The sequence below is a fragment of the Gracilinanus agilis genome, chromosome 3 (assembly GCF_016433145.1).
Source record: "Gracilinanus agilis isolate LMUSP501 chromosome 3, AgileGrace, whole genome shotgun sequence".
NCBI lineage: Eukaryota > Metazoa > Chordata > Mammalia > Didelphimorphia > Didelphidae > Gracilinanus > Gracilinanus agilis.
Window position 1 is genome coordinate 356452089 of NC_058132.1, and position 10813 is coordinate 356462901.

At 36.2% G+C, this 10813-nt stretch overlaps 1 protein-coding gene across 1 annotated transcript in view; it reads right to left on the minus strand.

Moving 5' to 3' along the window:
- CD96 (CD96 molecule) overlaps positions 1–865 on the minus strand; it is a 130719-nt gene extending 129854 nt beyond the window's left edge. The window contains exon 1 of the mRNA XM_044669187.1: positions 805–865. Within this exon, the coding sequence (XP_044525122.1) occupies positions 805–865 (61 nt within the window). The remainder of the gene's footprint in view (positions 1–804) is intronic.
- Positions 866–10813: the final 9948 nt, after the last annotated feature.

Genomic DNA, 10813 nt, shown 5'->3' on the forward strand with positions numbered 1-10813 from the left:
TCTTTCTTTCTTTCTTTCTTTCTTTCTTTCTCTCTCTATTTCTTTTTTCTTTCTTCCTTTCTTTTTTTCTTCTGCAAGGTCCTCTTTGATGTCAATATTCTCCTTAAATACTTCCTAATCACTGTAGTCTATCTGAGTAATGTAGTTAATTCCAAAGACATTTAGACACACTCTACTACACACATACTATGGAATGCAAAATTAATCTTTCTCCTTTCTATTTTTAAATGAGGCTCTTGGGGCTCAGTTTTCAACTGACATAAGAATGCTCTATTTTCTCTCCCAGGTTCACTATAGCACATACCTCATTAAAGTCCAAGATATGCTCAGCTCCTGAGGACCCTTGTATTTGGAGAGGAAATGCTTTTTTTTAATATACTAAAAAGACACTTATGAGAGGAAAGATGTTAAGGAGTCTTTCTACATCTCCAACAATGCCATCCCCCTGCCAGTGTTTTAGAGGTATCCTGACTAGTGTTCAGAGAGTATTTCAGGCACTAGAAGAGACAATTTTAAAAATTACTCTAGAAGCTTGTCTCAGCAAAGGGTAGATGAAAATGTCTTACAGCCAAGAAGCAAGCTCACTTTCTATTTCTCTTTTTCACATGGAAATGTAATATCTGTAAGTTGTGATGGAGGAATATTAGTTTCAACTAAATATATACTCTAAAAATGTTGTTAATAAGTTTCTTCTTAGTGATCCATCACAATAGGTATTAGCAAGCCATTTAAAAAAGAATAAACAAAAGTCCCATTTGCCCTAAAAAAAGCAGTAAGATAACAGAGTACAGTTAGAAAGCTTACCCCAGACAAGATGTATCTGGATGAATAAATAAATAATTCCATATGTCCATCCTTTCTCCATAGTCTCCTAAATGGCCTATACCAAGTAGTTCTATTGTAACTAGCATAAATGAACTAAAATAATCTGTTTCATACAAGAAAAGAAATAGCCTAAGTATATGACATATAAGAGGCTGTTTATCAGTTGGTTAATGCTCCAGGAAATGAACACTAGACAGGAAAGCTGTGGTTTACAGCTGAGGTTTACTTTTAATTAGTAGGTGAGAGAGTATAAGGTCCCATAACCGGATGAGCAAAGTAATGGCCTTACCTCTCTCCCCTCAAAGGTCTACAGAAAAAGACTGTCATATGCAGTCTCTCTAATACTACAGGTAACTTTTCTTTAGCTAATTTGTTCAGTTTTAGGGAAGGAAAAGAGGTATATAGAAGTGGTTGTGACAAAAACAAAAGTTGCAAAGAAACATTAAAAAAATAAAATAACATCTGCTTGTGTGTATATTCTTAAGTATTGTCCAGAATTTCTCTCCTATAAGAGAATACATAAAATTGTTCAGGGAATGGGATAGCTTAACACTCATCCAGCAAAACCAAGCATAGCAACTTTGATCCAGTTGCTTCACCACTCCTTCCCCCAACCCAGTGAGTTATTTAACTTTTCAATGTTCTAGGCAACACTCTAAGACTAACTATTGTAGAAAAGGTGCCTACCTTCATTGTGGAGGGAGCTTCCTTACCTGGGATTTCCCTACACCCATGAAATCACTTATATGGTCTCTATCTCTCTAGGGACTAAAAGAGTCATTTAATAAATGGGAAATCACTTTGGTTCATATTTTTATCTTCAGCTTTAAAATGCATTCCTTTCACCTTAGAGCTATGACTGCCACACAATTACAAAGAAATAATCTGAATAGTAACAAGAAATATGGATTGATTTATAGACTTGATTACCTCCACTTCTTGCAGAGGCATATTATTTCTCCAAGCATGGAATAATCAGAGGACTTCCCCAACTACTTTCCTCATTCATTCTCCTAAATAAGGCTTCTATTATGCTGACCAAGATTGTCCATTCTTGGCTGGTGGTCAACGTAGCTCTTAGGAGCCGAATTTCTTGAGCTCATCCTAACCTCTGTCACTGAGCAGTGTCCATTGTAGAAATTAAACTGAAAGGAAACCACCTGCCCCACTCCCTAGACATCCTCTTAGACGAGCTTGGGGCTGTGCAAGAAGAGAGTGGTTTCTGAGCAAAAAAATGTAAACATTTTAGTATTGGAAGGGATCTTAGAAGCCATCTGGTTAATATTCTCATTTTTACAAGTGAAAACAACTGAAATCATGCACTATTTGGTGTGGGAGTTGTCATGAGACTGTCAAAGTGACTTTACTCATGTAGGGTTTTAATCCTTATTACAAAGGATTTGTTCAGCCATTTAAATTGAGCATTTTTTAATGCAATGGACATATTTCAAGAGACTAAAAATGAATGAATAAAAATCATTGCTACTGGGAGGGTTTTTTTTGGGGGGAGGAGGTCCATTTAGTAATTGCTATATCTGTACCACTAGTTTAATAACAACAAGGCATTTTTTAGTCATTCTTCTTTCAAACATGCACGCATTCAGTTCTGAAGTTTTTGCTTGTTTCCCCTAGTCATTTTGATTATCTTTTACTTCATTTTTTATGGTTCTGTACTTTCAGTTTTTAGTACATCTGTGACTTCTTTCCAGCACTATGTTTTTGCACTACTTAACAGTTATGTGCAATTTTACTGTTTGTTTGAACACAGATGTGGAAAGCTAGATGTAAAATAAATGCTAAACCTTAAAAAAAAAAAGAAAAAGAAAAATCGAAAACAAGTGCAGATAAATGACTCATCTAAAAGGCCAAAGATACGGAGTGACAGAGACAGCATTCAAATCTAAGTTGTCTGATTTCAAGTCTAGTGTTCTTTTTTGGTGTCATTTAAAAAAAGATAATCCCTTACCTTCTGTCTTAGAATCAATACTGTATATTGGTTCAAAGGCAGAAGAGTAACAAGGGCTAGACAATTGGAGTTAAGTAACTTGCATAAGGTCATATACCTGGAAATGCCTGAGGCCACATTTTAACCCAGGACCTCTTGGCTCTCAATCTACTAAGCCAACTTGATGTCCTCCAAATTTAGTGTTTTTGTTATTAAAATACATAGCCCCTGATAAAGGAATAGAAGAAAAAGAAGGGCAAAATACAGTAGAATGAGTTTTGAATTTGGAGAACAAATGCCAGCTCTGCTATATTCTGTGTACTTTAGGTAAGTCATTTAACCTCTCAAGGACTCATTTTTCTCATCTGTAAAATAAGGAAGTGAGACTAAATGCCATTTCAAATCTATTCCAGCTCTAGATCTAAGATCGTTAGTGGATAGCAAAAAAACATGGGAGAAAAAACAGGTGACAAACTTGATAGAAACTGCACTCTCCCCTCATCAGATTTTGACTTCAGCATTGTGCTCAGTCCTGGTTGTCATAGTTTAAAAAGGACCTAAGCAAGTTGGGGAGCATCCCTAGACAGACAACCATTATGTGAAAGGTCTTGGGTCCACGTCACATGAAAATAAGTCATTTTCTTTACAATGTTATTATTCTCCTGGTTCTGCTCATTGTACTCTATATCTATATACACAAGTTTTACCAGGTTTCTCTGAAACCATCTGATAACTGCAATGATTAATAAGGATTCTCAAGACTGATGACAAAGCATGCTATCTACATCCTGCCAGGCAGCTAGGTGACACAGAAAGTAGAGCATGGAGCCTGGCATCAGGAAGACCCTAGTTTAAATCCACCCTCAGACAGTCCCTGGTTATGTGACCCTGGGCATAACACATAATCTCTGTCTGACTCAGTTTCCTGAACTATAAGATGAGGATCATAATAGCACCTACCTCCCAGGGTTGTTTTGAGGACCAAATGAGGTAATATCTGTAAAGTACTTAGCACAGTTCCAGGTTTATAGTGGGCAATTAATAAAAGCTTTTTCTGGTTCCCTTTCCCTACTGGAGATGTTAGTGGAGTCAAAGTGCAGAATGAGACATGTTTTTTCACATGGCTAAAATAAAATTTACGAGAAGTTATTACAAGGGGTTTTTTTTTCTCTTCCTCCTCCAGTGGCAAATAGGAAGGCGAGAAAAATGTTAATTGAAAAACAATTAAATTTAGAACAACTGGACATGTTTAGTCAAAAGAACAGAAAACTGGAGAGGCTAGAAAAGGTGAAAGGGGGTGAAATGGAATGGGTACTGAAGATGATAGAGAGACTGTTATAATAGATATATTCAGGTACTTAAAGGGTGATCATATAGAAGAAAGATTAGAACTGTTCTATTTAGCCTCTGGAGTAGAAAAAGGAGAGAAGGGTAGAAATTGTAAAAAACAAAACAAAACAAAACAAAACAAAAAAAACAAATAAAAGAAATTTAAGCTTGATGTCAGGAAAAACCTCCTAATAATCAGAGCTGTTTTGAGAGGTTGTGAATCTTTAAGCAGAAACCAAATGACCCTTTAAGGTGCTATAATGGGTTCTTTTGGTGTACAGGTTGGACTAGATGGTTGCTTAGGTCCTTTGCTTTTATAAAGTTTTGCCATTGTGTGATTTAAGATAAAATTGCCCCCATTTTCTAAGTGAAACATTAGAATCATTATCAACTGATTTAGAACTGCCTTAAATATAGCCTCTCAAAAATTCAGGAAAATAATTTTTGTAATAACTTTGGTCACCACAAATATGATTATCTGTCATTAAATTATATTAATTAGTCTCTTTAAAGTCATCTACAGGCAATAGCTTCTAACAATAAATCATCTGACCAATTTCTTAGCTGTGCCACCAAATTACTAACCAAAAAAAAAATCTACAGTCTTCCTGAATTATATAAACCAAAGTTGCAATCTTTGCAGCTGCATGACAAAAATACTTCCGTACAGAGCTTATGAAGAATCAAGCCAGTTAAAGGTAAACAGAACCAATCATCTATTGAAAGAAATAATTGCTATCCCTTTTTTTCCCCACCCAACACATATCCGGTAAAATGAAATCTCTTTTGAAAGCAGTGATTTTCATTTTGGTTCCCAGCACCAAGCCCAGTGTTTGACAAGGCAAGGCAGTCAATAATTATTTTTCAAATGAAATGAATTATATATATATATACATTTGTACTAGCCTTCCAAAATAAGGAATTTCCTCAATAGGTGTTCCCAGTATTGAAGAAATTACAGCCATGGTCCAAAAAAGAATAGCAATTCATATTTATAAAGCAAGATAGGACCACAGAGTGAATAAAGGAATGGCTTCAGAGTTGGGAAGGCCTGGGTTTGGTTTCTTTCTTTGACTAATATTGGTGAATGTATTACCCTTCTTAGGGCCCCCAGGTAACTCTCTCAGTATGGAATATGCAGGACATTTGCCAGTCTGCATTGTGAGGTGCCAGTTTTCTCACCTAGATATCCTTATATCAGTGAACTCACGAGTCCCTTTACTTATATAAATACACAACAGTTTGAAAAATGATTTCCTCACTACAACTCCATGAAGTAGATGATACCAGTTTATTATGCTCATTGTCAAGATGGAGAAACAAATTCTGAGAGGGTGTATCTATTTTAACATAGGTAGAAAGCATCTGGGGTGGGATTTCACCTCAAGTCTCTTGACTCCTAATTCAGCATATGACTACACTTTTGTAGATTTAGACATGGTCTATTTAATAGAAATTCTAATTTTATGAGAAGAATTCTTCAAGTTGAATAAAGATAGTTTTCCTCTTGAATCTATATGTCCTGCCCCAACTTCCTAGCATGGAAGGAGAAAGATTCTTGTCCTTGAGGGAGGGCAAACAGTAGTGTCAGATTCAAATAGAAACAGGAACACAAAGATATTTATAGACCACATATTGATGGTTTAAAAATGTAATATCATCTATATTTTATTGCACTTTTCTTTGTTCTGTTAATTCTTTCCCAATTGCATTTTATAAACCCTTAGCTTCCATCTTAGAATCTGTACTATTTATGGATCTTAGCCTTTCTTATGTTGTGGATGGCTTTGCCCATCTGTTAAAGCATAAGGATCCCTCTAACTCTAAAATTCTATGATTTCATGACTACCAATTCAGGACTTTCCCCACTACATTAATATTTTCTAACTTTTTAAAAGTATTAATTTTTTTCTCCTCCCTGCCCTTACAAATGAAAGAAGAAAAAGGAAAAGAAAAACCTCATAACAAATAAACTGATCATCAAAAAAAATCCTCATATTAGTCATGTCCAAAAAATGTCTGTCTCATTATATATAACATATTAGTCCATGACTTCTCCTTCAGAAGGTAGGTAGAGTTTTTCATTATTGATCTTGTAGAATCATGGTTAATCATTGCATTGGTTATATTTCTTAAGTCTTTCAAAATTGTTCATTTTATAATACTGATGGCACAGAATAAATTATTCCTCTTGTTCTGCTCATTTTACTATTCATGAGTTCATATGAGTCTTACAGATTTTTTCAAATCCTCTTTAGTTCTTAGAGCACTATGGCAATAATGTCAGACTCAAATAGAAACACGAATTATTACATAAAGATTCTCATAGGCTACATAATGACAGTTTTAAAATGTAATATTATCTATACTTCATTGCATTTTTTAATTTGTTAAATATTTCTCAATTATATTTTTAAACCCTTACCTTAGATCTTAGAATGAATACATATATATTGGTTCCAAGGCAGAAGGACAGTAATGGTTGGGAAATAAGGGTTAAGTGACTTGGCTAGGGTCATACAGATAGGAAATATCTCAGACCAGTGAACCCAGGACCATGTATCTCTAGGTCTAGCTCCCTTTCCACTGAGCCAGCTAGCTGCCACTCTCAAATTCATTTTAACATGGTCTAGGACATTCTCAGGAGAATGGAGTACATGTTGTCTATAGGTCACATGTTTGATACCCGTGAACTACAAGATTCCATTGCATTTATAAATCCTAATGTGTTTAACTCACTCTTATTTTCTAGTTTTTGCTACCACAAACAATCTATAAATATTTTTGGGTATAGAGGACTTATTCCTCCTTTGATCATTTTGGTTTATAGGGAGTGATATTAATAGGTTAAAGGGTCTGCACAAATCAGTAACTTTTTGACATAATCTTAATTTACTTTTCAGAATGACTGAACCAAATTCAGAGATCCACGAAGAGGGCATCATTGAACCTGTTTTCCCTAACTCTTCTTTCTATTCTATTGTAATGACTCCCTACTTTATTACAAAAATGAAATATTTCCATAGCTCGTCACCCCTCAGCTGTTCAGCTCCCAGATAATCCTAGTTCAGCATTGGTGAACGTTTTTGAGATCGCGTGACCAAACTGCACCTTCAAGCTGCCTGTGGGTCCTCCTCATTACCCTAGACAGCAGAGAGGGCAAGTGTTTGCATTGAGTGGCTGGACAAAGGGGCGAGGCATCCAAAAAATGTCTTGGGGTGCTGTGGAGAGGGGGAATGGAATAGCCTCCTCCGTGTCAATCTGGCACCCATGCCATGGCTTCACCAACATGGTCCTAGGCCATTCCCTCTCACTGGCGTAGACCATGCCAAGATCATGTGTCTCTTATTTGCATTCCATTTTGTATGCTTAGTAGTCTCCTCAAAATAGTTACTGTCTGTTCCACTCAATTAATGCTTACCATAAAATGCTTTATATTATTAATGAAGCATTTATATGGATGTCTCATCTTCCCAACTAGATTATAAAGTCTTCAAGGGAAGGTCCTATATCTTTTCCTATCTAGTATAGTGTCCTGCATCATAGCAAGTGCTCAATAAATATTTATTGATTAAATAACTGAGGAATATAATCTAGGAAAGGATTAAAAAATTAAGAGGAAGAAAAGAAATTCAGGCAAAAACATTGTTTTTATTTAGATTCTGTTCAAACAATCTCTCTTTTTAAAAACCCTTATTTCTATCTTAGAATCAATATAGTGTATTAGTTTGAAGGCAGAGAAGAGTGGTAAGGGCTAGGCAATGAGTGTTAAGTAACTTGCCCAGGGTCACACAGCTAGGAGATATCTGAGGCCAGATTTGAACCTAGGTCCTTCCATCTCTCAGCCTGGCTCTGAAACCAACAAGGCACCCAGCTGCCCCCCAGATCACTTTTGTCCTCCTGATTCTCTTATCCATGGTGCTAGTTATTCCTCCCATTTTTGTGCTCTTTTCATTTTGATAAGTGGAAAGGGGAACTGAGTTTAAATCCTAGCTTTAACATTTACTACCTGTTTGGCTTTGGCATTCACATTACCTTTATGGACCTAGGACTTCCCAGCTCTAGGCTTGGCTCTCAATCCACTGAACCACCCAGCTGTTCTCTCAACCAATCTTGTTTTATGTTTTCCTAATTATTAATACCAAAGTAAAACATAAAATCTCAGAAGACACAATCCATAAACTTACCAAAAGTGTTTTGCACAGATTTGAAATATGTCCTTCATAGAGTTTAGATACCTTTTAGAGGGTGAGTTTCCTGAGATCTTTTTGTTGACATATATTGTACTCTCTGCTCTAAGCCCCAAACCTCTGGAGTGTCTCCTCAAAAAAGAAAAAAAAACCTCTCAAAAGAAGTCAACCTAACAATTCCTTTGGACCAGGGGGAGGAGGGGGTGGAGGGGCACAGAAAAGAAAAAAAGGAAAGTGGCTGTTTTCCAGATAATGAAATGAAGTTAGATTGGCAGAACATTTAGTTAATCCAATCAATACTATGTTGAGGAGACAAGATAGATAGGACTGGAAATGGACGGAAAAGAGTGGACTGGGTTGTATTTGGGGAAATCTCATACCTCTTTTGATGCTCCAAAGCTACTCTCAAATACAAATCCCATACAGTTCTAGATCATCTAATACAAACCTGAAAGCATCAAAATTATGGGTGACCCAAAGGATCATGGGAAGATTCATACTGGGCATTAGTAAGTGGCAACATATTAGTCATAGTGTTTGATGCCAAAGAAGTATCACAGAAGATATCACCCAGAAAATGTCTGCTCAGAAAAGGAGGCATCCTAGTTGTGTAGAGAGGAAGAGTAAATTGGTGAACTTTTGTACTAATGACCACAAAAATGTAAAAGAGTGAGCAGAATCTTACATGTTAAAAAGAAGTAAATATGTAGTTTGGAAGGAACACTGGAAGGAATGCTTGGACTGATGACATCATGGGTCCACTAGAGTACCAGAGTATAGTGAGATGGATTTGGTTTTCAGGGACCATTACATGGAACAGCAGAATCAGCAGTGACCTTTCTGAATATGTTCCCTGGAACTACCACCATAGGCCAATTCAGTCTCTCCACTACATTGACTATACTATTTATTTTAAATAAAACAAATTATTCAAATTCAAGTTTTATTTGGCACTTGGTTTATTTGTTAATGTTTTTATAACTCTTAAGTTTATTATTATTTTGGCTAATAATAATAATGGCTAAATGTACAAAGCATTGACAGAACATGGACAGTTCTTAACAACTCTGTTACATTTTCATAGCAGGATAAAAAGCCTGGGTAGGAAGTGAGCATAGTCTCAGGCTGAGAGAAGAAATTCATCTCCATTTATTGTTCAAACAACCTTTCCAAATCTCACATCTGTTGAAAAAAAAAGAGAGAGAAAAGTTGGACTGGTTTTGACAGAATCATATTTATTTCCCAAACCTACCCAAAAGGATCAGACAGACATTATAAGGAAATAAGGCTTTTGAGCAGATTTTTCTTTCTAGGCAAGACCTGTGATTTACTTGGCATCATGTACTCTCTAGTGAGTACCTACCAGTGTAAATTGCTCTGAAACTTTGCAAAGTATAGTCTTAAAAAGCATATAGCTGGATGATATTCAATCACTTCAGAATTTCATTGTAAATCTCATAAATGCTATATAAGTGAGAGCCACTTATATGATTTTTCAGCTTCTGATAAATTCACAAAAGTAGAAACCTGCCAAAGTCTAAGTTTTCTGCATTCCTCTGTCCCCACCCTCTAGGCCTTAGGAATGTATAAAGACTTCATAGTCTTTAGAGAATGACAGTGTGGAGTAGGAGGGCTGAGTTCTAGACTTGGGTTTAAATCCTACCTCAAACACTTACAAACTAGATAAGGGACCCTAGAGAACTCCCCTGACCCTTGATTTCTTAATCTGTAAAAAAGAAGGGGTTGGATTCAATAACCTTTAATATTCCTTCCAACTCTGAATATATGATTTGACTATGTTCTTTAAAATACTTCCTTAAAAATTCAGTAAAAGGCCCACCCTTACCAATCTTCCACCTATGAGACAATACACCGAAGTACAAGGGTTTAAAAAAAATTCAGTAAAAGGAAAAATCTAAGTTTCTACTCTAAGATTCTGAGACTCACTTTTCATAAGAAAAAAAAATTTAAAAAAGCAAGTCTTGTCTCTAAGCAGCATTGGACTACCAAAGACAGTAACTCATTAAGTTGCAGGTGAAGACTTAGGAGAGCTTCTCCATGGTTAAGGAGAGAGGTATGGGTTGCAGTTCCAGTGGCATGGAATGATGGGACATTGCCTCTGGGGTTTCTTTTGTGGTCTTTCTAGCTCTTCTTAATTCAAGTGGCAGCTCCTCAATAGCTGTTTGCAAGCAGCAGATGGCACCAGCAACTCATATTCGCAAGTATCCCAGGTGATGGGAATTTCACCCACCGACTTTTCAGTCCCAGGAGTATTCTCTAAAGGCCTTTTCAGCATGAGAACAGCCATTCTCGATGTTTAAAAATAACTTTTCTAAGGAAGACATGTCAATCTCCTCTATTATTCTTCCTGTTCACCAAAATTTCAATTGCACACTATTTCTTCTGCCTTCGATTACAGTCTGGTGCATATATGAGGAAAACAGAGCCAGTCGGCTCCACATATAAAGACGAATCTTGAACTTCTTGAACTTAAGAGACAAATTCAATTATTTACAAAGAGAAG